Source organism: Vombatus ursinus, unplaced genomic scaffold, assembly GCF_900497805.2.
Source record: "Vombatus ursinus unplaced genomic scaffold, bare-nosed wombat genome assembly UNPS02010639.1, whole genome shotgun sequence".
Classification (NCBI taxonomy): domain Eukaryota; kingdom Metazoa; phylum Chordata; class Mammalia; order Diprotodontia; family Vombatidae; genus Vombatus; species Vombatus ursinus.
The window spans coordinates 2,093,752-2,120,094 of NW_020950417.1; the positions used below are offsets into that span (position 1 = coordinate 2,093,752).

Genomic DNA, 26,343 nt, shown 5'->3' on the forward strand with positions numbered 1-26,343 from the left:
ACACACACACACACACACACACACACACACACACACACACACACACAGGTATAGACATGTATATATGGGTTTCCTTCTCCCCTGTCCCCCAAGTGTATTTGAGCTGTTGGGACAAGAAAAGTAGTGACAGGACAGAAGGCCAGAGAACATTTTTTGGATTCCTGTTCAACCACACCAGGGAGCAGTGGATGACCATAAGCACAACTCATACAAGTGACTTAATTACTTTGTTATCAAGAAAAGGAGTTTTCAAATCAGTGCAACAGGCTCAAAATGCAATGTGTCCCTAAAGCAACATGAACAAAGAATAGGGGCTTATGATGAAGCTCTGCTCTTGATCTGATTCTTTTTCTGTCTGCTTGCTCCATTCTCAACTCTTACTGTACAAATGATAGTAATGAATAAGGAGGCCAGACACTTCCTATTTACCTCTAAATAAAAGCACATTTGGGGCTAATGAACATATAACCAAGAACAATAAATTCTGCTTTAGCTTGGAGAGCCTTTTATGAAAACAGGTCCCTTTGGATCAATCAACTAATAAGTACTTATTAAATATCTATGATGTGCTGGGCACTGTAATAAGAGGTGGGCATATAGATATAAATGAAATCATCCCTGACTTCAAAGAGCTTACATTACATTGGGAATACTTAATACTAGTGCCTTCCCTCTGGGATTGCCTCCATTTCATCTTGTGTGTATCTTGTTTGTATATAACTGCTGCATGTTGTCTCCCCCATTAGAATGGGAGCTTCCTGAGGTTAGGGACTATTGCCTTTTTTTGCCTTTCTTTGCACCTCCCAGAGCCTAGCACAGTCCCTGATACATAAGTGCTTAGCAAAAAATGCGTGATGATGACTAATTGACTAAGATAGTATGCATGTAAATATATACAAAATAAATATAAGGTAATTTTTTGTAGAGTGGGTATTAGCAATTTCTTTTGGGAGGGAAGGATCAGGAAAAGCTTCATAAAGAAGGTGGTACTTAAGAGTTTTGTAGGAAACAAAGGATTATAAGAAACACTTCATAACTGGCATTAAATGAACACTGGTGTTGTCAGCATAAGAATTTGGATGATTCATATATTTCAGTTATGGTACATAACAGCCAGCATTATTCTGTGGAAAGACTGCCGATTTGAAGTCAGAGGGCCTTCAGTGTAAATTTACCATCTGTTTAATCTCTCTGAGGCTGTTTCCTCATTTGTAAAACAAGTGGGTTGGACTGGATTACCTCTAAGGTCCTTTCCAACCCTAAGCCTAAGATTCTAAGAAGGGCAAAATCCTGCTGCATTTGTTAATGTAAAAAGTCCCTCAAGGTTAGGTCTAAGTCTAGTGGGAGTGGTTCTGTCTTTGGCAATATGGAAGCTTCTTTAGAAAATATTTTCCCCCATGGTATTTTTATTTTTTCATTTCCAAGGCCTTATCATGGCATGAAGGTGATCTATGATTCTTGAAGACTATATTAACACACTGAAAGCTCTTGGGAGTATTCTGAAGCTTGTTAAAGACTTTGAGGATAGACCCACTGTTGGCCCATTAAGGTCCTGTCCTGGGACCACTTCTCTTTTTTCTCTAGGTGTTCTTATTGGTTACCATGGACTCAGTCTCTATGCAGATGACTGCAAACCTACATGTCCAGCCCTCATCTCTCTCCTAAGTTCCTGTTCTCCATTGCCAATTGCCAACTGTATATGTGTCTCTACCTACATGTCCCATAGGCAGCTCAAACTTGACATGTACGAAGTAGAACTCATTATCTTTTCCCTAAAACTGATTCCTGCTCCAAACTTCCCTGTTTCGGTCAAGAGCACCACTATTCCTCTAATTACTCAGGTTTATAATCTAGAAATCACCCTTGACTCTTCATTCTCATTTGCCCTCATATCCAATCAGTTGCCAAATGTTATTTGAATCTCTGTCTCTCTACTTATACAGCCACTACCCTAGTTCAGGATCTCATCACTCCTTGCCTAGACTACCGCAACAACCCCTTAATTGATCTCCCTACAGCCAACCTGTCCTTTCTCCATTCCATTCTGCATGTCTGACAAATTAACATTCACAAAGCACCATTCTGAATCTTTTACTTCTCTGCTCATGGAACTTCAATGGCTTTCTGTTGCCTCTGGGATAAAATACAAACTCTATTACTTGACATGTAAAACTCCTCACAGTCTGGTATCATTCTATCTTTCCAGGTTGATGACACATTACTCTCTTTTCTACCCTCTACGTATCCTTGATGTTACCTATAGATGACATTCTATCTTCTACCTGAATTCTTTTGCTCCAATGGGGAGGAGTTTGACTCCTCTATGAATGATATAGAAATGCCTATTCTCTTTGTCACATATCCCCACTACATCACTGAGTATAAGAATTCTAGGGATGAAACTCTCTGGGTGGGTAGGGGAGAGTCAGTGTTGGACAGGTCATCATCCAACTACCATCCTAACAAAAGATGGTTTGGACAATGCTTTGTAAAAGATTTAAGACAAAGCTGCAAATTAGAGTATGAAAAAGAGAAGATAAATGGGTTCCACATTTCACTGCATTGCTGGAAGAATGAATTTATTAATAAGATGTAAGGGACCTGAATATGGATATAGAAATACCTTTATTTCAATACTTCAAGGATAATGCCATCTCTATAGATACTCCTTCCTCTAATGCTAATCACAGTCATCTTTAACAGGTCAGTTGCTACCAAACTATTCATCATCTTATGGCAAACTTGGTATTGAGATTCTTCAAACTGAGCTAGGCTGATCCTCAGACAACAGATATATAGTCTATGATTAGACTTATACTTGAGGCCTTTCCAGGTTGGGAGGACCAGCCAGAGCTTGCATTCCACTAGCTTAGATTTCAAGAACTTAGGGTCATCTCCATGCCATGATAAGGAAATGGAGCAGGACTTTAGAGGAATCTGTGGTATAAAAATGTGCTTTATAATTATAATTTATTATAATTATTATTAGAAAGCTATTTAGAAATGAACTGGATTGAAGAGGTTATCATGCTTATATATACAAGTATATATTATACTTACATATACACAAGTACATACACACACAAGCTTATTATACTGGCTGAGTAGTATTTACAAAGCAAGGCTTCTGATTCCTCCATGATGGGCTTTGATGTTTACTACCATAAAAGCCAGAAATAGAGACAGAAAAGAAATAGTCTGGTTTTGTAGGTAGATTTTGAGACAAAGGATCAGACCAAGAAGAATTTAGCTGTGGAAGAAGACAGAGCACCAGAGAAGATCCACATAGCCAAAGACTGAGATGGCATCAGTGGGGTAGTAAAAATGAGAGGACGTGTATAGTCAGGAGCAGCAATTTTCAGGTTATAACCAGAGTAAGATATGGATTAAAAAAAATAGGAACCCAGCTGAAAGATTCTGATCGTTAGGATCCTCCTAGATGAAATACGCTCATTTTTTTATTAAAGAAGTATTTATCAAGTGCTCAAAATATATAACATTGAACAGCAATTCAAAAGAAATATAATAAAATCTTTTTCTTCCAGGACCTAACAAGTCTAACTGACGTACAAGACATGAAAAGATGAGACAGGTAACAATTCAAGACATTACATCATTCAGTGTCAAAATAAGTGCTATATACAATAAGGATTGTGTTTTTCTATGGAATTAATCCAGAGCTTCATACTTTAAACTATTTGCTAAGGACTGAAACAATACCATTGGTCAGGACAGAGGACTTAAAACAGAATCTACTTAGAAACCTATTCAAAAACAGTCTTAGCTTAGGAAACACAGTGAAGTAAGTACTCAAGAAATACCTAATTGAATGAATATGAGGTAATAGACGAGTCACTTTTCCCAATATTACCCAATATTGTAGGCTCAAAGAATATGAAATAGTTTCATTCTGATGTTAAACAGAATAGTATTTGCACAAATTCACTGATGACAGGACAATGGGTTTAGCTTTTACACCATGATCTATTAACAAATAAAAATCAAATGACTTTAGCACATGAAATCTATAAAAAGGTCCCTCTAAAACTTCCCCTTGAAATAACAGCTGTAATAAAGGGGGCAAAGGTAGAAAAAAAGCCAGAGCTTTTGGCCATTCCAGGGTTATTATTAGAGCCATGATAATCAATCTGTGTCTGTACCTGTAAGCCTGAGAGTTGAGCAGCTGATTTTCCTCGGAGGCACAAAGTCTGAGCAATAAAAGCATTTAAGTCCTCCAGGGAGAAAGCATCCACCTGAAAAGAAGAGAGACAATAAAATCCTAGCTCCAAGCTATGGGGAAAAACATATCACATCTTCTTGCAAACAGGCTTTAATTCCCATATACGATCACATACATACTCTACATTCAGACCTTTAGGACTAATAAAATGGATGCCAGCAACAAGGAACATGGATAAAGGTGAATAAACTTTCCCAGCTCCAAATCTCAGGCTCTATGTTATATACATTCTCTCCTGTTACCCACCCAATTCAAAAAGCTTTCAGGCTGTTCCCCTTTTTCCTTTTGGCTTCTTCATCAATAATGCTGGCAATTCTGGGGTGAACCTAGGATGACCTTGAATGTCCCAATTAAATTCTTGGACCAACTCTGCTCTGGTCCAACCTGAAGCCTCAGGGATGATCTTAAAAACAAATCAGTGTTCCAGGGGTGCTCCAGAATTCAGTTAATTCACAGTTGGGCTAGACCTTCTAGAATGAATCAGCATACACTCTTTCTTCTCCCTGTTTCATCTAGAATCTGACCTATATGCCCTGTGGATGTTAGTTTGGAAGCAAATCATCATCCCAGAATGGTGAGCAAAACAGAATTTATTTCAATTCTCTTTCTTTTGACACCCAACTGTTATTTTGTTTCTATATTAAGAAGAAATGCAGCAAGGTGGTTCAGTGGACAGAGCGCTTGGACTTGGAATCAGGAAGAACCAAGTTCAAATCAGTGTGTCAGACACTTACTAGTTGTGTGATCTTGGGCAAGTCCCTTAACTTCTGCTTGCCTCATTTTTCTCACCTGTAAAATGGGAATAATAGTAGCAATCATCTCCCAGGGATGTTGTGAGGACCAAATGTTATCTTCGTAGGGCATGTAATTTATCTCTTTGCATTTCAGTTTCCTTGTCTATAAAATGAGGCAGTTGGGCTTGATGGCATCTAATGTCGCTTCCAATTCCAAATATATGATCCCCCAAGTTAATGCAATACTGATAGACATGAAGTTTTAGATTCTGAAGGGCCCTTGATGTAGCAACTACTTTCAGCAATCACTGGTTGGCAGTAGCCTTTCTTTTCACTGTTAACTCTGTCTTAATATTGAGTGGGAAGTTTTCTTGAGGAGATGAATGAGGAAGGGGTAAAAAAAAAAAAAAAGAGACAGATGCTGTGGGCTCTATCACTCAGTACAATTCAACAAACATCTGTGAAGCAGGTAAGGCACTGTGCTAGGGTCTAGAGAGACAAATTCAACAGGTATTAATAGAATGCCAGACCTGGAGGTTTGGAAGAGATCTCTGGGCCAGCTACTATATCATACCTGACAAACGAACTGGGACAAGACTGGCCTTTGTCCAATCTTGTGGCCCCATGATCTTTCAAATATTTCTGACAGTGGCTCAGTAATCACACCTGCTGGCTGTTTCAGCTCCTGAGGAGGCGACCCAGCTGGGCCAGGTGACTTGATTCATCAAGGACAGTTAGGTGCTCTCTTACACTCTCCTGACTTATTTTGGGTATCAACTTCCTGCTAGTTATTTAGTTCTGTCATTTCCAATGCAAAGGGCCATCCTCGACCTCAAAGAGCTAATATTCTACTGGAGGGACACAAAACATGTACGTAATTTTGGAAACAGAAAATAAATGCAAATTAACACAAAATAATTTTAAGAAGGAGAAATTATTTTGGTTAAGAAAACTTCTAAGTTTTCACTTGCCTCACAGAGTTCTTGGAACTATTCACCCAGACTGACCATGAAGCCCTGCCAACTTGTCAAGCGGGGAGCCCCTTCAATTCCTCCCAGGGGAAGCCACCAGAGCACCCTCTTGCAAAAAAATTCCCTCTCATCATAGACATGTTGATTTTGTTTGTTTTTAATTGAGAGGTATTCAGTGGCAAGGTAAAACATAAGAGAAGATGGGAAGAAAACTCATAGAAAGCACCCATCTATAGCAATTTGAAGGCTAAAAATGTTTAATATGTTCATTCCCAGATAAAAATAACCCCACTATAAATCAGGGAGACTTTTCGTTAGGGACTCCTGCTGACCCCCACTATGAAAAACCTCTTCCCTTGGGAAGGTCTGCTAAACCTTGCATAAAAGAAGGTAGGGTAATGGATATCAGGAACAGTGTAACACTGCAAAGTACTTTTAGCGTTCATTATCTCCACCCAAGTGGAAGATATTGATTGGCTGCTAAGATCTGATAATATTCTTTCCGACCCCATCTCTACACTCTCCTATTTTTATTCCAAGGCAGGTGTCACATTTGTGAAAATGACAGCAACCATAATTATTTCAGGGAGAAATGGAAAAATCTGCAAATGCATACATAGCATTTGTGGCCAAGAAAAAAAAAAAATCAACCAGAAAATCCTTTCCCAAATCAAATAAGCCCTCATTGCTCTGAATTTAGGCTAAACTTGAGTTAGCTTTTAATTCTCTTTTTTGTTTGTTATCAGCCAATTTCACAGAATGCTGATTTAAAATATCAACACGGGCAAAAAGGAATTTCACATATATTTTCTTCTCATCAATCAAGAAATGCCATATTTTACCGATACTCTCGTAGTTACATAAAGTTTAAACACAGAATGGAGTCTCAAAGATTTTACTATGAAATGAGATAATTTTAAAGCACTTAGCAGAGTTCCTGGCACAGAGTAAGCCATCTATATATGTTAGCTATTATTATTATCATCATTATTCAAATAATAACCAAATTTCCACATAGGTAGACACTGGTTGATATCATTAAAAGATGTATGCTGTGCCACACTCATTGAGAAACAATGTGAAATACATACATGTTGTTGAGGTATAAACATCATTTTTCATAAGTTTTTTTGTTGAGATTTTTAAAAGAAATTCTCTTAATATGTATGACCATGAGCAAGATACTTAATCTTACAGTGCCAGCAGGCAATTCATTAAGAATAAAAGTTACTCGTGAGTTGAAGATTTGACTTGGTAGAGGGACCTTCCACACTGAAAGTTCCCTGTAGTGATGAACTAGGGTCTCACCTTGGCTCCCCTCCCCATATTACTGTAATGACTGCTGTTTCAGTCAACTTAAAAAGTTGATAAAAATAACTAGTTTTTTTTAATACTTTCTCCTAATCTCAGCAATATATAATTTGATTTTAGCATCCACTTAATCTTTGAACTAACAATTTTTTAAAATCAATTTATCTTTTATTAATTATAAGATGGTTAGTACTTCACCCTCACGGAAAAAAATGCACCTTCCTGACCTAAATCAATACATTGATTTAGTAAGTATAATTATGATCTTCACAAAATTCTGTGGTTTAAAAAAAAAGTATGCTTCTTATTTTTATTATAAAGTATTTCTAAAAACAAACTTGTAAGAAAGCTAATCCACCACTGAACCTCTTGTATTACAACTCACACTAAAGTGATTTTGTTTAAAAGTAAATTTTAAGTGGAAACAACGGCAAAAGATATAGAATTTTTTTTTTAGTTCCCTGTCTTGCTTCAGGCATGTACAAGTTACAGTTGAGAAATTGTTATACTAGTATCTTGGGTTTCCATAATAAAACTAATTTTAATTATACTATATAATGATAAAAATCCTAAAATTCCATTTAAAAAAGATCTTCTCCTGGCCATTTTTAGTTTAAGGGGTTAGAGCATGATGCTAATGAATTGAAATCAAATATCTAGGCTGGTTAATTTCACAGAGTGAAATTATGTGGCATGGCCACATATTATACTACTAACTATATCCAGCTGTCTTACAAATGCCTGACCATTTAGTCATAAGGAAAACAACCAAATTAAAGAGTCTGAACCACTCCACACAGTCTATCCCTACTTCTGGAATGACAGCTCCAAGTGTTGTTCTGTTACTCCTGCTGCTGATGGATAAGCAGCATTATCTTGGCATATGAACAGTACACATATGCATTTTTCATGAGTCAGAAGAGACTACTTATTCTTTTTTTTTTACCCTCTTCCAAATTCCCATGAAAACTCACCCAAAGCGACTTTACTTTAGCAAACTGTAAGGTTGGATGGAAAATATAAATTACTAAAATATAAACATGTAATACTGACATGTACCTAATATGCATTTTATGTACAGATTGATATGCTTATGCAGAGTGCTTATGTTAATACATATTGTAGACAAAACTGCAATGTTAAGTTGATATAGCTATACATTCAGAAACATGAGGTAATTGCACTCACTGCCAGTATAACTTAGCTACTGGATCTAATGCCCAATTTGAATAACTTCCTCTAAATAAAACTGGTAATCTGTAAAGTGATTTCAGGGTGGTAGCAAATAAGAAGTGTGCTTTTGAAAAATCCACACAATTCTGAAAAGATCATAATCATACTTAATAAATCATTATATTGATTTAGGTCAAGAAGGTGCATTTTTTCCCCCACAGGGGTAAGTACTAACCATCTTATAACTAATAGCAGGTAAACGGATTTTAAAAAATTATATTAGATATTTTAAGTGCGCTCTGAAGTCAAATTATATATTGCTGAGATTAGGAGAAACTATTAAAAGACTAATTATTTTTATCTGATCTCACTTTTTGAATTAACCAAAACAGCCATCATTATAACAACATGAACCATAATATTATGAATAATACAGCAACCAAAAATCTAAATCATTTAATCCCTACCTTTCCCCCACCCCCCACTTTTGCAAACATTTAAATATTGAATTAAGTGATTATTTCTAAGATATGTAGGGGCAATGGACAATTAGGAAGGAAAAGGCAGTACAATCTAGTTACTGGATCTAATAACATCCTCTAAAGAAAACTGGTAATCTGTAAAGTGAATTCAGGGTATTGGCAAGTTTATATAAAAAACAGAATTATATGACTTTCTATTACAATCAAATGAGAATTTAATGGCTATAACACAGTAATACTGTCATGGTCAAGGATCAGGGGAGTTGACAAGGTGGCTTGAAGGGGTCATGGGAGCTGATGAAAATGTCTCAATAAGCCACAAGAGCAGATGTTTGGTTGTTTTTTTTTTTTGTTGTTGTTGTTGTTATGACAAGTGAGAGACATAAAAACCTGCTCTAAAAAAAACCCACAAAAACCGCTGAGATGCTGAACAAGAGAGAAGCAGGCATATGCTTTAATATTTTCTTTGTTAAGATGCCTAAAGAGCGTGAGTGGAAATTTTATTAAAACTACAACCTGGATGATTTCCCTAGAGTCTGGCATATGGACATATGCTAATGCTAAAAATGTAGGAGGAAATCAACTAGTCAGTAAAAAACACAACATCCCACAACATAATATTCCATAAGAATGAGGGCCAAAAGTAGCTCTTAACATTGGTTCTCAAAGCAATCTTAGGTGTTACCTGCCAAAGGAGGTAGATCAAGAGACAGCACAGGGCTGCAAGAGAGTTTTCAAGAGCCTGAAGTTCTTCTCTTTCATTCCAAAGGTGAAAGCAGGCCAGGAAGGTGCTATAACGCTGGGCTTGTACCTCTGCATCTTGGCTCAGCCACAATGTTCTCAAACTAGGTATTCCACCTATTTGAAAACAAGTCCATTTACCATTCTTCTCAGAACTAGCAAGTTATAGCGTGCCTCTTCCAGAAATATAATGAAAGGAAATAAATCTCTCATTCTGGACTCACTTAGTGCTTTATAGCTTGCAAGAGCTAGAAAATAAATGAGTATTTTTCAAGATCAAAAACATGCTCTACTCACAAGTATTTCACTGAACATGATCACAGTTTTTTGCAGAACTATTTACTTCTGAAGAATATTTATTTCTCTTAATGCCTAAATAGGGATATTTAATAACATTTGGAGTCTCCATAATGCTTTCCTCACCTTTTTTGTTGAAGGTGGGGAAGAGGTGTTGGGAATCTGGACTGGTATGTGAGGCAACTAATATGGGAAATTCACTCCATGAATGCAGATCTGGCTGGGTCCCTGAGAGATTAAGTCAGTTGCCTGTGACTGTGTAATCATGTGCCACTGGCAGGACTTGAACTCACATCTTGTCACCAAAACAAGACGGTAGTAGGTAGTTTGACATACTATCTTTCAGGGACCTTCAGAATGAATCTCCAATCACAGATGTGATGAATACAGAGGTCAAATGAACAAGAGTTATACAGATTACCTGGCATCAGAACTAAAGAGATGATTTCTGGAAATTTGTCGTGTTAATTCTAACTTTTCTCTCCTGTACCTCCAAAAGTTTAAATCAGGGATGGGGAATCTGTGGCCTCTAGGCCACATGTGGCCCTCTAGGTCCTCAAGTGTGGCTCTTTGACTCAATCCAAACTTCACAACACAAATGCCCTTCTGTAAAACTTGGGCCACACCTGAGGACCTAGAAAGCCACATGTGCCCCTCCCCTTGAGTCTAAACCATTACAAAACCAGTTATATTTAATATGAAATTTTCAGCAATACACTTGTAAATAGAGATAGATCATCTAGATTGTCAAATAGACCATACACAACAGAGAAACATATTAGATATATTTATATCACATACTATATAGAAATCAAAGAGTGAAATAAAATGTTTCCATTTACATTCTGTAGGAATCACTACAAACATCATTAAGTACCAAGAACACACCATATTCAGTTATGTTTAAAAATTCCAAATGGAGATACTGACATAACAGAGCAGCTTCTGTATTGCTGCCATATTAGAGCCATCTAGCTTTTGCTTGTTGAGCAAACAGAAAGGTGCCAGTTTTAAGATTGGGCAGATTAAGCTGTAATTGATAACACATCTCCGTTTATTAGAAGCAGCTGCAGTCTTCAGTTAGAAACACTTGGCCATAATAAATGGTTAAAGTGCTGTGATGCTGAGATCTAGATGTTACACATGTTTACTAAGCAAACAAAGTCAACTAACCAAATGGTACCAGAGTTAAATAAATCTAAAAAAAATTCTTCTACTTTTTCCTTTAATATCTACAATTTTTATTTTAATAATCTCAGCAGTACATTTCCTCAGCCCCCAAAGCCATTTGCAATTCTGAAAAGTCAGAAGTGTTCCTTTTACCAATGAAACTTTTTTTCATTGTTCATTTGGCAAAACCTAAAAAAAGGGGGTGTATTTTCTCTATTTCCTTGGAAAATGAGACAAAAGAAAAACTAAAGACAAAAAGGGAAGAAATTAAAATGGTACATAGAAGGTACAGAGAAAGCATTTCAAAATAAGGGTCCAATGTGATTTTGTAGTAATAAGGCCTAATAGTTAAAAATCACAGAAAAGAAATGATAGATGCTTCATTTTTTCAATCACTTTAAATATACTAGGCAAGGCATTTAAGAACCAATTCCTATTATGAGGAAAGGATGGCTAGGCAATGGAAGGATTTTATTCTAAAAGTGTAGAGATTAATAATTTCCCTTTCCTTAAAACTATCAAAACTGAAAAGAAAATCCAAATCCTAAAAAGTATGCTTGGTACCATAATTTAAAGAATGCTAGGTTTGTAATAAATAACAAACCCAACCCTTGGGTTCAAATCCCAACCCTGGTACTTATCCTTGTGTAACTTTGGGCAGGTCACTAAATAAATGTCTGTGGGTCTTAGTTTCCTCATTTGTACAATTAGGGGATTAGACTCAAGTCTAGAATCTCTAAGGTCTTTTTTTTCTTCCTTTTTTTTTTAAGAGCTCTAGATTTATGGTTCTATAGGCTTATTGTTCGTCCTGTGTAGAGGAGGAGAGATTTTTCTTTTCTCTTCTTTTCTTTTTTTTTTTTTTTTGTGAGGCAATGGGGTGAAGTAACTTGCTCAGGGTCACACAGCTAGTAAGTGTCAAGTGTCTGAGGCCAGATTTGAACTCAGGTCTTCCTGTAAGGTCTTTTAAGAGTGAGTGAAAAATTAATGTAACCATAGAAGACATTATGTGCAAAGGTGCTCATGGGGGTAGAGTATGGACTATCCTTCAATGAAAAGAAAACTGGATCATTAATATGCAGAGTCAGAAGGGATCTCAGAGATCATACTTAGATGCAAGAAACAAGAGACTTCAGGACATTAGTAAGAAATTTATTACTATAAGATTTTCAGACACTGGTGAAAGTTCAGTTGATCAAGTAGTTTTGCTTTCCATAAATCCAGATATCCAGTTTTGTTCATTTTCCCATTGAATTGACTCATTAAAAAATTGTGGCATCATCTTCGCTCCTCAGCTATCTCACAAACTACCATGCCACCTAAACCAGAAAGCAAGTTATGAATCTCCCCCTCTATCCCTCCAAACCCCCACCATCAGTGGTCATCATACTGTTTCCAATGAAGGAAGTATTTAGTAAATACTCCTTTCCTCCCTCCTTCTCTTTCTTCCTTCCTTCTTTCTGACATACTTTTTAGAACATACCTGAACAAAGTGATTGAAATAAATATTCTAGAAAAAAACCAGCACTATCTTATTCACCACAACACAATATAACGTATGCTGATTTTCTTCTTCTTTCTTTTCATCTTTAAAAAAATATATATTACTTGTTAAATATGAGATAGCTGTCTGGGAGGGATAGGATGAGGGATCCTGGGGGACTATGGTGATGTAAAAAAAAAAAGACATCAATAAATACTTATTTAAAAAAAAAGAAAGGGGGACAAAAGAAACTAAAAAAAAGCATCAAGAAGAAGCTAAGATTTCAGGTTTGAAAGCCTTAACTTTTGTGGCAATGTAAATTCTATCAGATTATATTACTTCTAAGTATGTTATCACAGAATTATATGACAAAAATAGGAGATAGGCTGGTCTGGTCATGTAGCTGGAGTAAGAGATGACAGGTAGATGTGCTCCAACGCAATATCAGAAGTTGAAAGAAATAGAGAAAGGCCTCTAGAATGCTGAGTGGACTCAGGAGGATGTGGATAAGAATCACACAAGGATGGGCAGCCATGGATGGGCTGTAATCTGCAACCCTCAAGAGAGGACTCCTGAATCAATTTTATAACAGATCCATTTGAGTTCAACATTCAACAAATATTTACTAAATAATAAGTCAGTCAATAAGCATTAATTAAGCTCTTACTGTGTGCCAGGCACTGTGCTAATAGTCTCTACTATGTATATTTGTTGAGGAGCTAAGATGTCCAAATAACCATGACATAATTCTATCTGAATTAAGTATTAGGTAGGAAAAAACTCTTTTTTCTCGGAGGGGGAAAAGATGCCATAAGTCCCTCAGAAAGCACAGATAACTCTCAGAGTCCCTAATTATAACACTGCCTTTCTTTCTGAATGGTATAAAACAATGGTGTCACTCTCAAACAGAAATGGGGGTCATTAAACAGTATATAAGGATCCCTGTGGGCTACATATTAACTTAGTTTTTAAATGTAATGTTATCTATGTTCTATTGTATTTTTATTTATTTTGTTAAATACTTTCAAACTATATTTTAATTTGGTTCATCCATACTTGGAGTGTTATGGGAGAATGAGGCTTGAGGGCTTTGTGTTTGGCATCTCTGGTGTAAAACACCAACATTTAGTGATTTCTAGTCTCCCTGGTTAAGGTGATCTTGCTGTTCCTCTAACTAGACACTCCATCTCCCAGCTGTAGACACTTTCACTTGCTATCCTCCATGCCTGCAACTCTCTATTCCTTCATCTCCACTTCCTACCCTCCCTGGTTTCCTTCATGTCTCGGTTAAAACCCCACCTTCTCCAAGAAATTTCTGCCAATCTCACTTCACACCAGTGCCTTCTCTGTTGATTACCTCCAATCTGTCTTTTTGGAGTTGCTTGCATGTAGTCTCCCATTAGACTGTAAGTTTCTTGAGGGCAGGGACTATCTTTCACCTTTCTTTGTGTCCCCAGAGCTTAGTACAGTGCTTGGTCCATGTTGTTGTTTTTGTTGTTTCTCAGTTGTGCCTGACTCTACATGAACCAGTGGACCATACAGTCCATGAGATTTTCTTGGCAAAGATACTGGAGTGGTTTGCCATTTCCTTCTCCAGTGGATTAAGGCAAACAGAGGTTAAGTGACTTGTCTAGGGTCACACAGCAAATAAGTGTCTGAGGCTGAGTGTCTGAACTTGGGTCTTCCTGACTCCAGGCCCAGAGCTCTATCCACTGAGCCTTCTAGTGGCCTCCACAATTTTTCCTTTCTCTGTATTAAAGTATCTACCATCTTCACTAGGAGGATAAGTGATTTTCTTTGGAGTTATTTGAAGATAGGCCAGTTTGCCTCAATTGTGCATCCCACAGCAAAAAGTTACTTTTGACTTCGGAGTGATAAAATGTGAAGCACAAGGACCACCAGACTTATGAGAACTATAAGTAAACAATGCCAATCTAAAATAAGCACTTTGTTAGAAATTGCTGAACTTGATGGGCATTGTAAGAAGGGTCTGCAAAGAGGAGAAGGCTGCAAGAACTTAAGAGTTTGGTGTGGCAGAAACCCCCAGGACATCTGGGTCGTGGGAAAAGAGACAAGCCTTTCCAGTAAAATCAAAGGTGGCCCCTCTACTCATTCCTATTGCGGGGATGTTTGGCAAGTGAAAATGTTGCTAATAATAATTTAAAGGCCTAAAGAAGCAACTTGGTCTTTAGGTCATTCACTAGCACTCCATCAAAAACTACTTAAGTTTCAAAACCTTGACTACATAATTTAGTAAAAAAAATTTTTTTTCTCTGAATAGCCAGACAGAAAAGCCTAGGGTTTTATTTTGTTTTTTTCCACAGAGTATTACAGAGCAACAAGCAGAAGGGCGGGGCAAAGGAGGTCATTTCTATGACTGACAGCTTTGAAGACTCTAGAGCAGCATGGAAGGACGTAACCCCTGGGTGGAGGATTGTGGACGTGCCTCATTAGTAACAAAGCAACTGTCCCGCTTGTGTTTTTACAGCTATAAACACAAGTCAACTGAAGAGAGACACTCCAAGACTCTATGCCATGTCATTTCTGTGTGCTTTTTATATGGAAATAAGTGTTTTAATAGCTGGGTTTAAGAGTTATCTTATGGATATTCTCCTTGCATATTCCGAGGGTGAGAAAACCACAGAACTGACTAGTTTAGGCCTCTCTCAGGATGTGAGAGGTGATACTTCTAAATAAACACGCTAAGCTCTTATTCCTCAAATTCATTTGTGGGGGGATTTAATTCATAAATTCAATTTAAATTAATATTTATTTAGCGTTCTCCATGGATTCAGAATTCTTGGCCCAAGCAAAGCAAAACAAAACAAACCCCAAATGCTCACATGCATACTAAATCTTTAGTCTGGCTGGTTAAGCCTCAATAGCTTATTTATAATAAGCAAATAATTCATTCAGATATAAACTGAGTAGAATGCATTAACATCTCAATATCATTAAGCTCTGCATTTACATGGATGTGCTGTATAATTTCATGCTTGTGAAACTATATTATTACACTGCTTAGAATATCTACTGCATTCGAAATTCACAGGGAATGTGGTTTTAAAAATCGGGACAGGCAAAATCTAAATCGTTGTGCTATGGCTCTGTGGCACTATACTCTGGGAAGCATCAAGATTTAATAGGATTTCTATATAAAGTCTTCTAAGAAAATAGAATTATAAAGATTTCAAGCTCAGTTTTTCTTTTTAGATGATGATTGTGTAAGCTCATTTTAAAGACAAAGAAATCATATTATCTTGAGTGCACCCATTCTAACTTAATTGAGTGCAAAAGTAATATTCAACGATTTAAAACCCTACATTCACACTTAAAGACTTCAAAGTCTTGACAAGAGCATTTTTACATAGGATAATAGATTTAGAACTGGAAGGAAACTTAGAGGTCACCGAGTTCAGCTCCTCACTTTACAGATGAAGAAACTGAGTTGGGCAAGGATTAAGTGAACTGTCCAGGATCACACTGCTGGTAAGTGGCTGAGACAGGATGCAAACCCACACCTTCCTGATGTCAAGTCCAATGCTCTAACCTTTCTCCACCTAGGCCACCTGTCTGCCTCATAGCTGGACAAACTTTAGGTGTCAAAATGCAAAGCTTTAACGGTATTTTATGGGAGCAAACTGAAACATCAGAACTTTGAAATAATCCACTTCATAGTAAAAGATACACATACATCAAAACAGACAGCTTCTTCAGGACATGTTTTCATCCTTTCATCATTTTGTACAAACAAACAAACAAACAAAAAGCCAAAATCTAATTGCATTTAGCAATGCTATGTAAACCTATAAACTTCTTACCAGTCAAAATGTCCTTAAGTCACCAGGAAATCATGCTAAGTTCAATTATTATTTCCTTAAAAGAATTCTGACCACTAAAGGGGTTCTATAGAGTTAGGTTTTCCAGCTTTTTAAAACTGAAATTATATATAAAGTTGATAATATCTTTTTCAAAAACTGAAGGAAAGAAGATAACATTAAACACATATACGCAGTTCTTCGAGAAGCAATCTCTAAATTTCGGAGGCAGTAATAGTCATTTCAAGTGTATTCATTCTGGAGCAAAATTCCTCCCTTTCGGTGCTTCTAAGCGTATACAAGTCCTTGAGGCATCTTTACAGGATACAGCAACATTTGATAAGGTTTTTTTTTGGGGGGGGGGGGGGGTTGAAGAAGGAAGAAGACAAGTATATGTGTTAGGGAATGTCCAGGGCACACATGAGTATTCTAAGAGGTGTAATCGGACAAGTGAGGCTAGTCACAAGCTTTACCTTCTTGTTACAAGAGAGGTAATTTTTCATGATAAAGTAAAAATAATGAAATATGTAGATATTAATGTGCAAAAATGCACATGTATTAATTCACACACACATAAACATGTGAATACATGTGCATGAAGAGACTATTTGAATAAAATAAGCAAATAATGAGAGACAATTTGCTTTTTGTGCTCACTGGTTAATATAGGTTCTTCCCTTCCCTAATTTTGTTCAAAAGTAGTTATAGTTTCTGTTTGGCTTTACTTAGGAAGCACTAAATCCTGTTCAAAACCATGTTCTATTTTAGGAAACAGGGCTCCCCCCTTCTTAAGGAGAAGGTTTTTGGCCATATGTGTTAGATTTCTCAGTAAGAGACAATGTAATTAAAAGACCGTGCTCATCAAAGACCCACTTCCCAGAAGAATAGGGGGAAAAAAAACTTTACCATTAATACAAGTATCAAGAGTAAGATGTTTAATTCTAAAGCATTTGTCTTTGCAATTTGTGAATATTCTAGTTTATTCTATCTCCTTGAAATAACTGAACAGAAGACATACAGTGTACTTGGTAGGTCTGGCGTTGCCTGGAAATAGGAAACTAAACTAGATGACCTCTTAGTTTTTCAACCCTTGAATTCTGTACACAAAATGTGTACTAGCACTGAAGGCTCTTCATTATCCTAAAATAACTATTTGGGTTGTCTGGAAAATCAGATCAGCACTGGAAAACAATCAGTTCCAATGGTCTCAATTTCAATGATTTACTACATGAAGCAAACAATACACAAGTTTAATATTTATATAATTTCATTAAAACTATACCCGAGTGTCTTGACATTGATTGGGGACAGTGATGAATAATTACTCATTTCCTTTAATTCACAACTATAATGTAAGATGTAACTGTGCATTGTCGACCATCCTTTCCAGACAGACACTATCCTCTTTGGGCTTCGGGTGACCTTCCCCTTTCCTGGTTTTCCTCAGTCTGTACATGTCGGAGTCCTTTGTCTCGGTCTGCTTTGCTGGATCACTATCTATATCCCATCCTCTGACTGCCTGTGTTTTCCAGGGCTCTGTCCTAGGCCCTCTTCTCTTTCTCCAGCCTGTCTCTTGGTGATCTCATCAGCTCCCAGGGATTCAGAGATCATCTCTTCAGATAAGCCAAATCTAGTCTCCTTCCAGCACTTCAGGCCTGCCCAATGGACATTTTGAACTGTTTGTTGCCGTAGGCTTCTCAAACTCACCATACCTAAAACAGAACTTTGTATTTTCTTTTCTAAAATCACTCCTCTTCTAAATTTCCCTCCTTGTTAACGGTGCCACCATGTTTTCAGGCATTCAGTGTCATAACCTAGGAGCCATCCTCCAATCTTCTCCACCCTCTACATTTAACAGTTGTCAATTCTTGTTGCTTTTTCCTCCGGAAGAGATCTTGCATCTGACTTTTTCTCTATTTGCAGATCAATTCAGATTCTGCCTGGAATATTGCAACAGCCTCCCAATTGGGCTCCTGGCCTCCAGCCTCTCTTTCCTTTCCAACCTCTTTCTCCTTTTCATCCTCCACACAGATAGCAAAATAATCTTCCTAAAACACAGGTCTAACAATGCCACCTTCCTGCTCCAGACGTTCCTGTGGCTCCCTACTGACTCTAAGGATAAATCAGAAACTACTTGGCTTAGTTTTTAAAGTCTTTCACCAATCTACCTTTCTAGTTGTATTATTTTCCTTCATGCTCTCCACAGAGCAGCCAAGATGTCCTAATTGCTATTCCCCAAACTCAGCATTCAATGTGTGTGTGTGCGTGTGTGGGCAATTGGGGTTAAGTGCCTTGCCCAGGGTCACACAGTTAGCTACTAAGAGTCTAAGGCAGGATTTGAACTCAGGACCTCCTGACTCCTGGGCTGGTGCTCCATCCACTGCACCACCTAGCTGTCCCTTACTCTAAAAATTCTTTTTAAAAGGATGTCTCCAATACATTGATATACACCCTCCTCACTTTTGCCTCTTAGCATCCTAGCTTTCTTCAGGGCTCACGCTTATATGTCACCTCATTGATAGTGCTCTCTCCCTCCTCAAATGATCACATTTTACATGGTATGTCCCCCAAGTAAAGGGTAAGCTCCTTGAGGGCAGGTTGGGACTGCATTTTTTTTCCTTTGTATCCCCAGTGCTAACCACAGCACTTTGCACACAAGAGGCTTTTAATAAATGCTTGTTGAATTGGTTTCTTAGTATTATTTTTCAAAGGATAAAAAGATGGAAAATAAATATCTTATATAAACCCTTTCTACAATCTTAGTTTCTTTGAAAGAAGTACTGCTTGTAATAAAAATAAAATGAAATGTCTGTACTTCTAATAACTTATTTCGAGATAGCTACTTTTTTTGGTTTGGTCTAACTTTGACTGATGAAATACAGAATAGGAAAAAATTCCCTAGGACAACTTCTCTCCAAATAAGGTCCTTATTTGGTGACTTACACTCATGCAATGGAGAAAAAAAAACCCAAAAAGTGGCATGAGAGAATCTAACGCATACAAATATGGAATGCCAAAATTTTAGAAAAATATTTCTTCTCTGACAGATTGACAATAGGCCACTAAAAATAAACACCAAAATGCATGCCCTTCTCTTCTTTAAGTTTCTAGTCTATATGTAGAATGGTAAAACTGTGTAGTCTGAAACTCCTAGTTGTTTACTCACACTAAGAATTTGTGAAAAATTTGTCCTGTAAAGCGAATTTCTGCCTAGCCTTAGAGGTATTCTACTTTTCCTCCTTCCAAGGCAAATTTCCCCTAGTAGTTCTGAGATCCTTTAACATGAAATGAATTACTTCTTCCAGTTGGGGTGGGGAGATATTTTCCTCTATTTTTAACTCTCAGTTCCCAATATGTCTATAAGACAAGTTCCAAAACCAAAGTTTCAGTTTCTCCAAAGTATCAGTGCTGGATAGATCCTCTATGGAAGATTTACGGAAACACATTCCAAGAAGGCATGGAAAGATTCTGATCTGCCCCAATGAAGAGTACCCACGATGATGAGATGGCAGATTTATCAAAGTACTTGAGGCTGTGGAGAAGGCACTCATTTCAATCCAGTATATACTTTGAAAAAATATTCGGAGCCCTTCAGAGAATATGTAAATCCTGTGATTGTGAGGTTGGGCAGGGGATTGTGCATGAACATACTCATCCCATCTTCAGACCACCCTTAGACATGCTCTCAAATGGGGCTATGGATCTGTGCTTATATTCAGTGCTGACTGCTATATGGCAGTGCTATACATTATATAGGCATGAGAGAATCAAATGCATACAAATACAGAATGTCAATAATTTAGAAAAATATTTGGGAAAGGCAATTATTTTTTCCCCTCATGTAAATCCAGAGAGGCTTATTTACAGGTAATTTATGTAGCATACTCCTCAGCATGGCTGAATATGAGCTGCATTTCCTGACACTCCATATACATATACAACACACATACACACACACATATCTCTATCTCTCTATCTAATCTATTAGAATGACTTAAATTAATTCCAGGTCTAGAACTCTGCATAAATGATCAACGTATCAACAGGTTGGTAATAACCAACCTATTAGACCTAATTTATATAGGTAGCTCCCACTTTATGGAAATCTGATCTGTAAAAATCCAGATTTATAGAAAATATAAACCAAGAGGAAATTATTTGTTTGATGAAGGGATTACTGTCATTGTAGGCAGTCATCATTGTATACCTTTAAGTAGCCACTTCTCAATGTAATACATGATACAAGTTTAAAAATTAGATTTACATAAAAAAATGACTGTTTCTGCATAAAATAAGGTACATCTGTAATGTCTCATTCAAGAAATGCACTGCCAACTCTAGAAATCATCCAATAAAACACAAATATCTGGAGTAAGGCAAAAGTCAAGAGAATGGATGCCATTTATTTATAACCATTACCGGAAGAAACTTAACTTAATTTACTTAAACTTTTACCTACAAGCAGTAAGTTAAATGTGTTTTCTTCTTTTGTGTTTATATTTTATTCTTAACTACTTCCTCTTCCAGGACAATATTCTCCAGATATTCTGGAAGGTCAAGAAATGGCATCCCCAAAGATCCTATTAGTTGATGCTCTGACTGCTTGAAAGAATAGGGCAGTTCAAGGAACAAGAAATTTGTATGATTATATGGAAGATTTAATTCCAGTGTTGGAAGCACCTCACTTCCTATTAAAGGGGCAGAAGGTGCTTTTTTGGGCATTGGGGTTAAATATTTGCTCTCTGAAAACCTCACCTGGCTTCTAGATTTAAATACACATGATGGTCTATAGGGCTGACAAGAGGGTTTGTCAAATGTGGATTTTACTAGGGATTGATTGGCTTAATTTGTTTCAGGTGGTACTTGGGGATAGGGCTGAGGAGGTACAGCAGGAAAATAACCCAGCCCCAGGCTCCTGACCAAACATAAAGACAAGGTATTCATCTTGTCAGGTGTATAGTTTGGGAAGGAGAACTTCCTGTCCTCTGCTGGCCAGGATGACGCCTTCTGGACTGTTTTGTGAAGGAAAATAAATGTAATAGAAAAGGTAAGTATAGGCTGGACTGTGGGAGACATTTTAGTACTCAGAATCCTGGGGGAGAATATCACTGACCAGGAAGAAAGAACCTTTGCAGATTTCACTGAGTCTTCATAGCTAGCAACATTTTAACATTTAAATATTTTATGTACTATCTGTCATGTGGAAGAGGGATTACACTTGTTCTACTTGGTTCCAGAGGACAGAACTAAGAGTGATGGATGGAAATTATGAGTTAGGGTTTGGTTCAATATATGAAAAAACTTCCCCATAATAAAATTGTGTAAAAGCAAAGTGGGCAGCCTTCACTTGTCAGTGATATTGTAAAGAGGACTCCTGCTTGTGGCAGGCATTGGCCTGGACGACCTGTGGGATTCTCTCTAGATTTATTTTCTACTAGAGAATAACATAGAAAATGCTGTTTGACATTTACAGTTCTTCACAACCTGGGCCCAATGTCCTCCTTCTGCCTTTTTTTACACACAACTTCCTTACACACACACACACACACACACACACACACACACAACTTTTAAAACAAATGTTTCAGCAGTTTTGTGTCTGGTGGCAAGCTGAAAAACCAGACTAGAGGGAGGTGTATTCAGTCACCTCCATGGCCTTGGCCTCTAACTTTGTGATGAGGGAGGGATCTCCTACCCAGTCTGCAGACTGGCATCTTATTCACAGAGCCAGATCAGACTGTGTCCTTTGAATGAGGTCAGGAGATTTGGCTCTGGAGATTGGAGATGCCATCTGTTAGCCTACCTTCCCAGCCTTGTTACATGTTACTCCCCTTCACATACACTGTAGTGTGTGTTGGCTGGATTGCAATACAGCCAAACTTACCTGCCTCTTCTTCAGCACTCATCTCCCCTCTGTATTTCTGTGCTGGCTGTTTCCTATGCTTGTAATGTATTCCTTCCTCACTGCCATCTTCTCAAATCCTCAATTTCTTTCAAGGGTCAGTTCAATCATCACTTTTTACAAGAGGCTATTTTTGGTCTCCCAAGTTGGTAGTGCTTTCCTTCCAAAATTATCTTGCATTTATTTTTTTAAGTTTAAAATAATATTTTATTTTTTCCCCAATTACATGTAAAAACAACTTTTAACGTTCATTTTTTTTTTTAAGTTTTGAACGCCAAATTCTATCCTTTCTGCCTTTTTTTTCCCTTCCCTGAGAATAAGTAATCTGATACAGGTTATACATGTGCAATCATGTAAAACACTTCCATATTAGTTATTCTGTCTTGCATCTATTTTATATTATGTGCATTTTATCTCCACTGACTAGATTGTAAGTTCCTCAAGAGCAAGGACTATCCATTTTTGTCTTTTTATCATCAGTGCCAAGCACAGTGCTTGACCCAGAGAAGGTACTTAATAAATAGTTGTTGATTGATTAATCCTTTCCAACTCTGAGATCTACCCCACCTCCCCTTCTGATTCTTTTTTTTTTTTTTAAGGCAATTGGGGTTAAGTGACTTGCCCAGGGTCACACAGCTAGTAAGCGTCAAGTGTTTGGTTTGAGGCTGGATTTGAACTCAGGTCCTCCTGACTTCAGGGCCAGTGCTCTATCCACTGTGCCACCTAGCTGCTCCATCTCCCCTTCTGATTCTGAATAACCAGCTGCTATCACAAGCCTGACAGACTCCAGGAACTCTTTTGAGTGGCTTTGGGTAAGAGAGTCATGGATTGAAATCTAGCGTCTGCCATATGTTTTGTGTGTGATATTGTGCCAGCTCTAAGGATTAGAAGGTACCAGCGAGACTGTTGCTAGTTTAAACACACCTAATCAAGAATCCACTCCAGAACATCCTGAGCAGCCATCCAGCTTTTGTCTGAAGATTCCTAGTAAAGGGGAACCTTCTATATATATATTCCTTTTGAATAGCTCCAATCAATCATGACTGACTGACTGACTCAATGAAAAAAACACTACGTACTTGCTACATGCAAAGCACAATGTTAAGATAAGCACAGGCAGACAATTAGAAATTCGAGAGAGTGCCTGCTTTCCAGGAGTTCACCTTCTAATAGGGAGAGAACACTCACAGGGGTTCCAGCTACAAGACAGACAGAAAGGCCTCTTGGTCCTTAGGATAGATCGACAGAACAGATAGTCTTTACTTGCTTTCATGTAATTTCTGTTAATAAAATCATATGTTTCTGAAGTTGAACCATTTGCCAATAACAAGGATTTTGGTAGCAAGAATTATGTTTTCTAGACCTTCAGTAGCCGTGGCAACAGTTGACAGTCTATATCTCTACAAGTGTGTTCCCTTGGATGAAAGCTTTGGGGACTGGGCCAGAAGCAGTGTCAGTAGTCTTTCCATTATTGTTAGGCTTAAGCAAAGAAAGTAATTAAAATGTCCATACTCTGATTCCACTGAGAGGTATATACCCTAAGGAGGTCAATGATGAAAACAAAGTTCCCACAAGCACCAAAATATTTCCAGCAGTAGCAAAAAACTGGAAATAAAGTAGAGGCCCATCAATTAGGGAATGGCTAAACAAATTGCTGCACATCACCGTAATGAATTATCTTCCATTTACACTGTATAAGTTTTGTTTGTACAGGTTTTTTTCTCATACAATTTCCTCTATTAGAATGTATCTTCCTTTGCATTCCTGGAACAGTAACTGGCACACAGTAAGTGCTTAATAAATGCTTATTGACTGACAGCTGAATATTACTGAACAATGAATATAATGAATACAATGAAGTAGGAAAGACAAATGAACTGAGGAAAAATGAAGTAATCAGGAATATAATATACACAATGATGACAACAACATAAATGAAAAGAACAACATCTACAAACCAACTTAATCTTTTTTCCAAGATGACCTATAACTATTAATGATCACTCTTTGGATTTGGGCATTAGATCAGCCACCTGTCCTGAAGTCTAGTGCACATCTCTTCATGCTCTCCACAAGAACAGTATAAGAAACTTTGTCTAAAATTGTACTAAAAACTAGGCAGAGAATATTTACTGCAGCAGTCCACTCTCCCTCAACTCTCGTGTGAAAGACTATTAACTTTATCAAAAAAAAGGAAATAAGGTTAGTCTGACACACATGTTCTTGAGAAAGCCAGGCTGATTTAATGTAATCACCATTTCTTTTTTCTAGATGTTCACTAACTTTCCCTTTCATAATATCTTCAATGACTTTGCCAGGAGAGTCAAACTCACTGATTTATAAATTGCTGACTCCACTCTCTTTCCTGTTTTGAAAATTATTCCAACATTTACCCTTCTCTGAGGATGCAGCAGTCTTCAAATTTTCTATGATCTTTCAAAGATCCCTGCCTGGGATCAGAAGTCTTATCTGCCAGGTTTTTTTTCCCCCTTTCAATATTTTGGGATGTGGTTCACTTAGCTCTGTTAAGGTCAGATAGATGTTGTCTTATATCTCCCTCCTTAAGGTGGGTTTCAACACCTAGGTGGCCATTTTTTGTTTGGTTCTTTCTAGTTCAAAGATTGTTCTCTTTGACACATAAAGCAGAGACAGAATAAGAGCTGAGTAATTCTTCCTTTTTTTCATGGTTTATCTTCCCATTACACCTGAACGATAGGTTATGCTCCCTTTTTTAATCTTTTGTTTTCCCCAAAAAATTTATCTTCGTTTCTCCCCACTCCACCCCCACCACGTTTTAGTCTTTAGCATTCCTTGCCAATCTCAGCTCATTCTGAATACTGTCCCTCATCTCTTGCCAAAACTTAGCCCTGAATGACTTCAACCATCCACCTCCTTGGCTTCTACTCACAAGTGGGTGAAGGCGACTACAGAAAATATCACAACTGTGCCGATTGGGTACGTTACAAATTCATGGTAGCCAACCTCAACTGGGCCTTGACTGCAGTAGGGTGGACCTTTTATTTCTCTCTAATTGATTCTCTGTCTCACTCTCCACCGAAGCTATTCAAAACTTTTTCTTCCCTCTTTTAGTCTCCCTAAACTCCCCTTTCCTTCCCTCTCTTAGCTAAGGACCTTGCCTCTTACTTCCCTGAGAACTGAGGTTCACTTTTCTTCCATTCTCTTCATCTCAAAACCTCTTGACATCATCTTCCACTCTCTCCTCCTTTCCCCAAAACTCTGAAAAAGACGTGGATTTTCTCTTTGCCACGGTCGAATCCACTACCTGTACATATGATCTCATTCCCACCCACCTTCTCCAGGAGACTGTATCCTCAACAATACTCCCTCTTTTAAACCTTCAACCTTTCCCTATTTATTGATTCCTCTTCTACTGTCTTAAAACATGCCCAAATCTCTCTCCTCCCTAAAAGCCTTCCACTAGACTCTACTATTCCTTCAAGCTGTTGTCCTAAATGACTCCTCCCTCTCTCAAACTCCTTGAAAAAAGTTGCCTATAATGACTGCTTCTGCTTCCTGTTCCCTCCATTTCTCCTCAACTCTCTGTGATCAGATTTCTGACCTCACCACTCCAACTGAAACAACTTTCTCTCTCTTAACGGCCAAATCTGATGATCTCTTCTCAATTTTCATCTTTCTCAACTACTCTGTGGACTCTGACGCTGCTGACCACTCCCTTCTCCTGATACTGTCTCCTGGTTTTTACTCTACATGGCTGACTGCTCCTTCTCAGTCTTCTTTGTTACCTCTTTGTCCAGCTCACACCATCTAACTGTGGGTGTTTCTCAAGGTTTTGTCCTTGGCCCTCTTCTTCCTCTATACTCTCTTGGGAATCTCAGCAGTTTCTGTGGTTTTAATTATTTCTATGCAGATGAGTTAGATACACACACACACAAAACCACACATTATAATAATTTATATTAATATATTATAATAATTTCATGTGTATGTATTTATGTGTGCATAGATACATATAGCTATCTATATCTATGGTATACATATGGAT

At 37.6% G+C, this 26,343-nt stretch overlaps 1 protein-coding gene across 3 annotated transcripts in view; it reads right to left on the bottom strand.

Moving 5' to 3' along the window:
- The window catches only part of FAM120B (family with sequence similarity 120B), a 120,387-nt gene that overhangs the window by 57,179 nt on the left and 36,865 nt on the right, over window positions 1-26,343 (bottom strand). For all 3 annotated transcript variants that reach the window (XM_027854883.1, XM_027854882.1, XM_027854881.1), the window contains exons 5-6: window positions 9,597-9,769; window positions 4,161-4,253 (exon numbers count right to left, since the gene is read on the bottom strand). In XM_027854883.1, coding sequence (XP_027710684.1) covers window positions 4,161-4,253; window positions 9,597-9,769 — 266 coding nt within the window. The remainder of the gene's footprint in view (window positions 1-4,160; window positions 4,254-9,596; window positions 9,770-26,343) is intronic.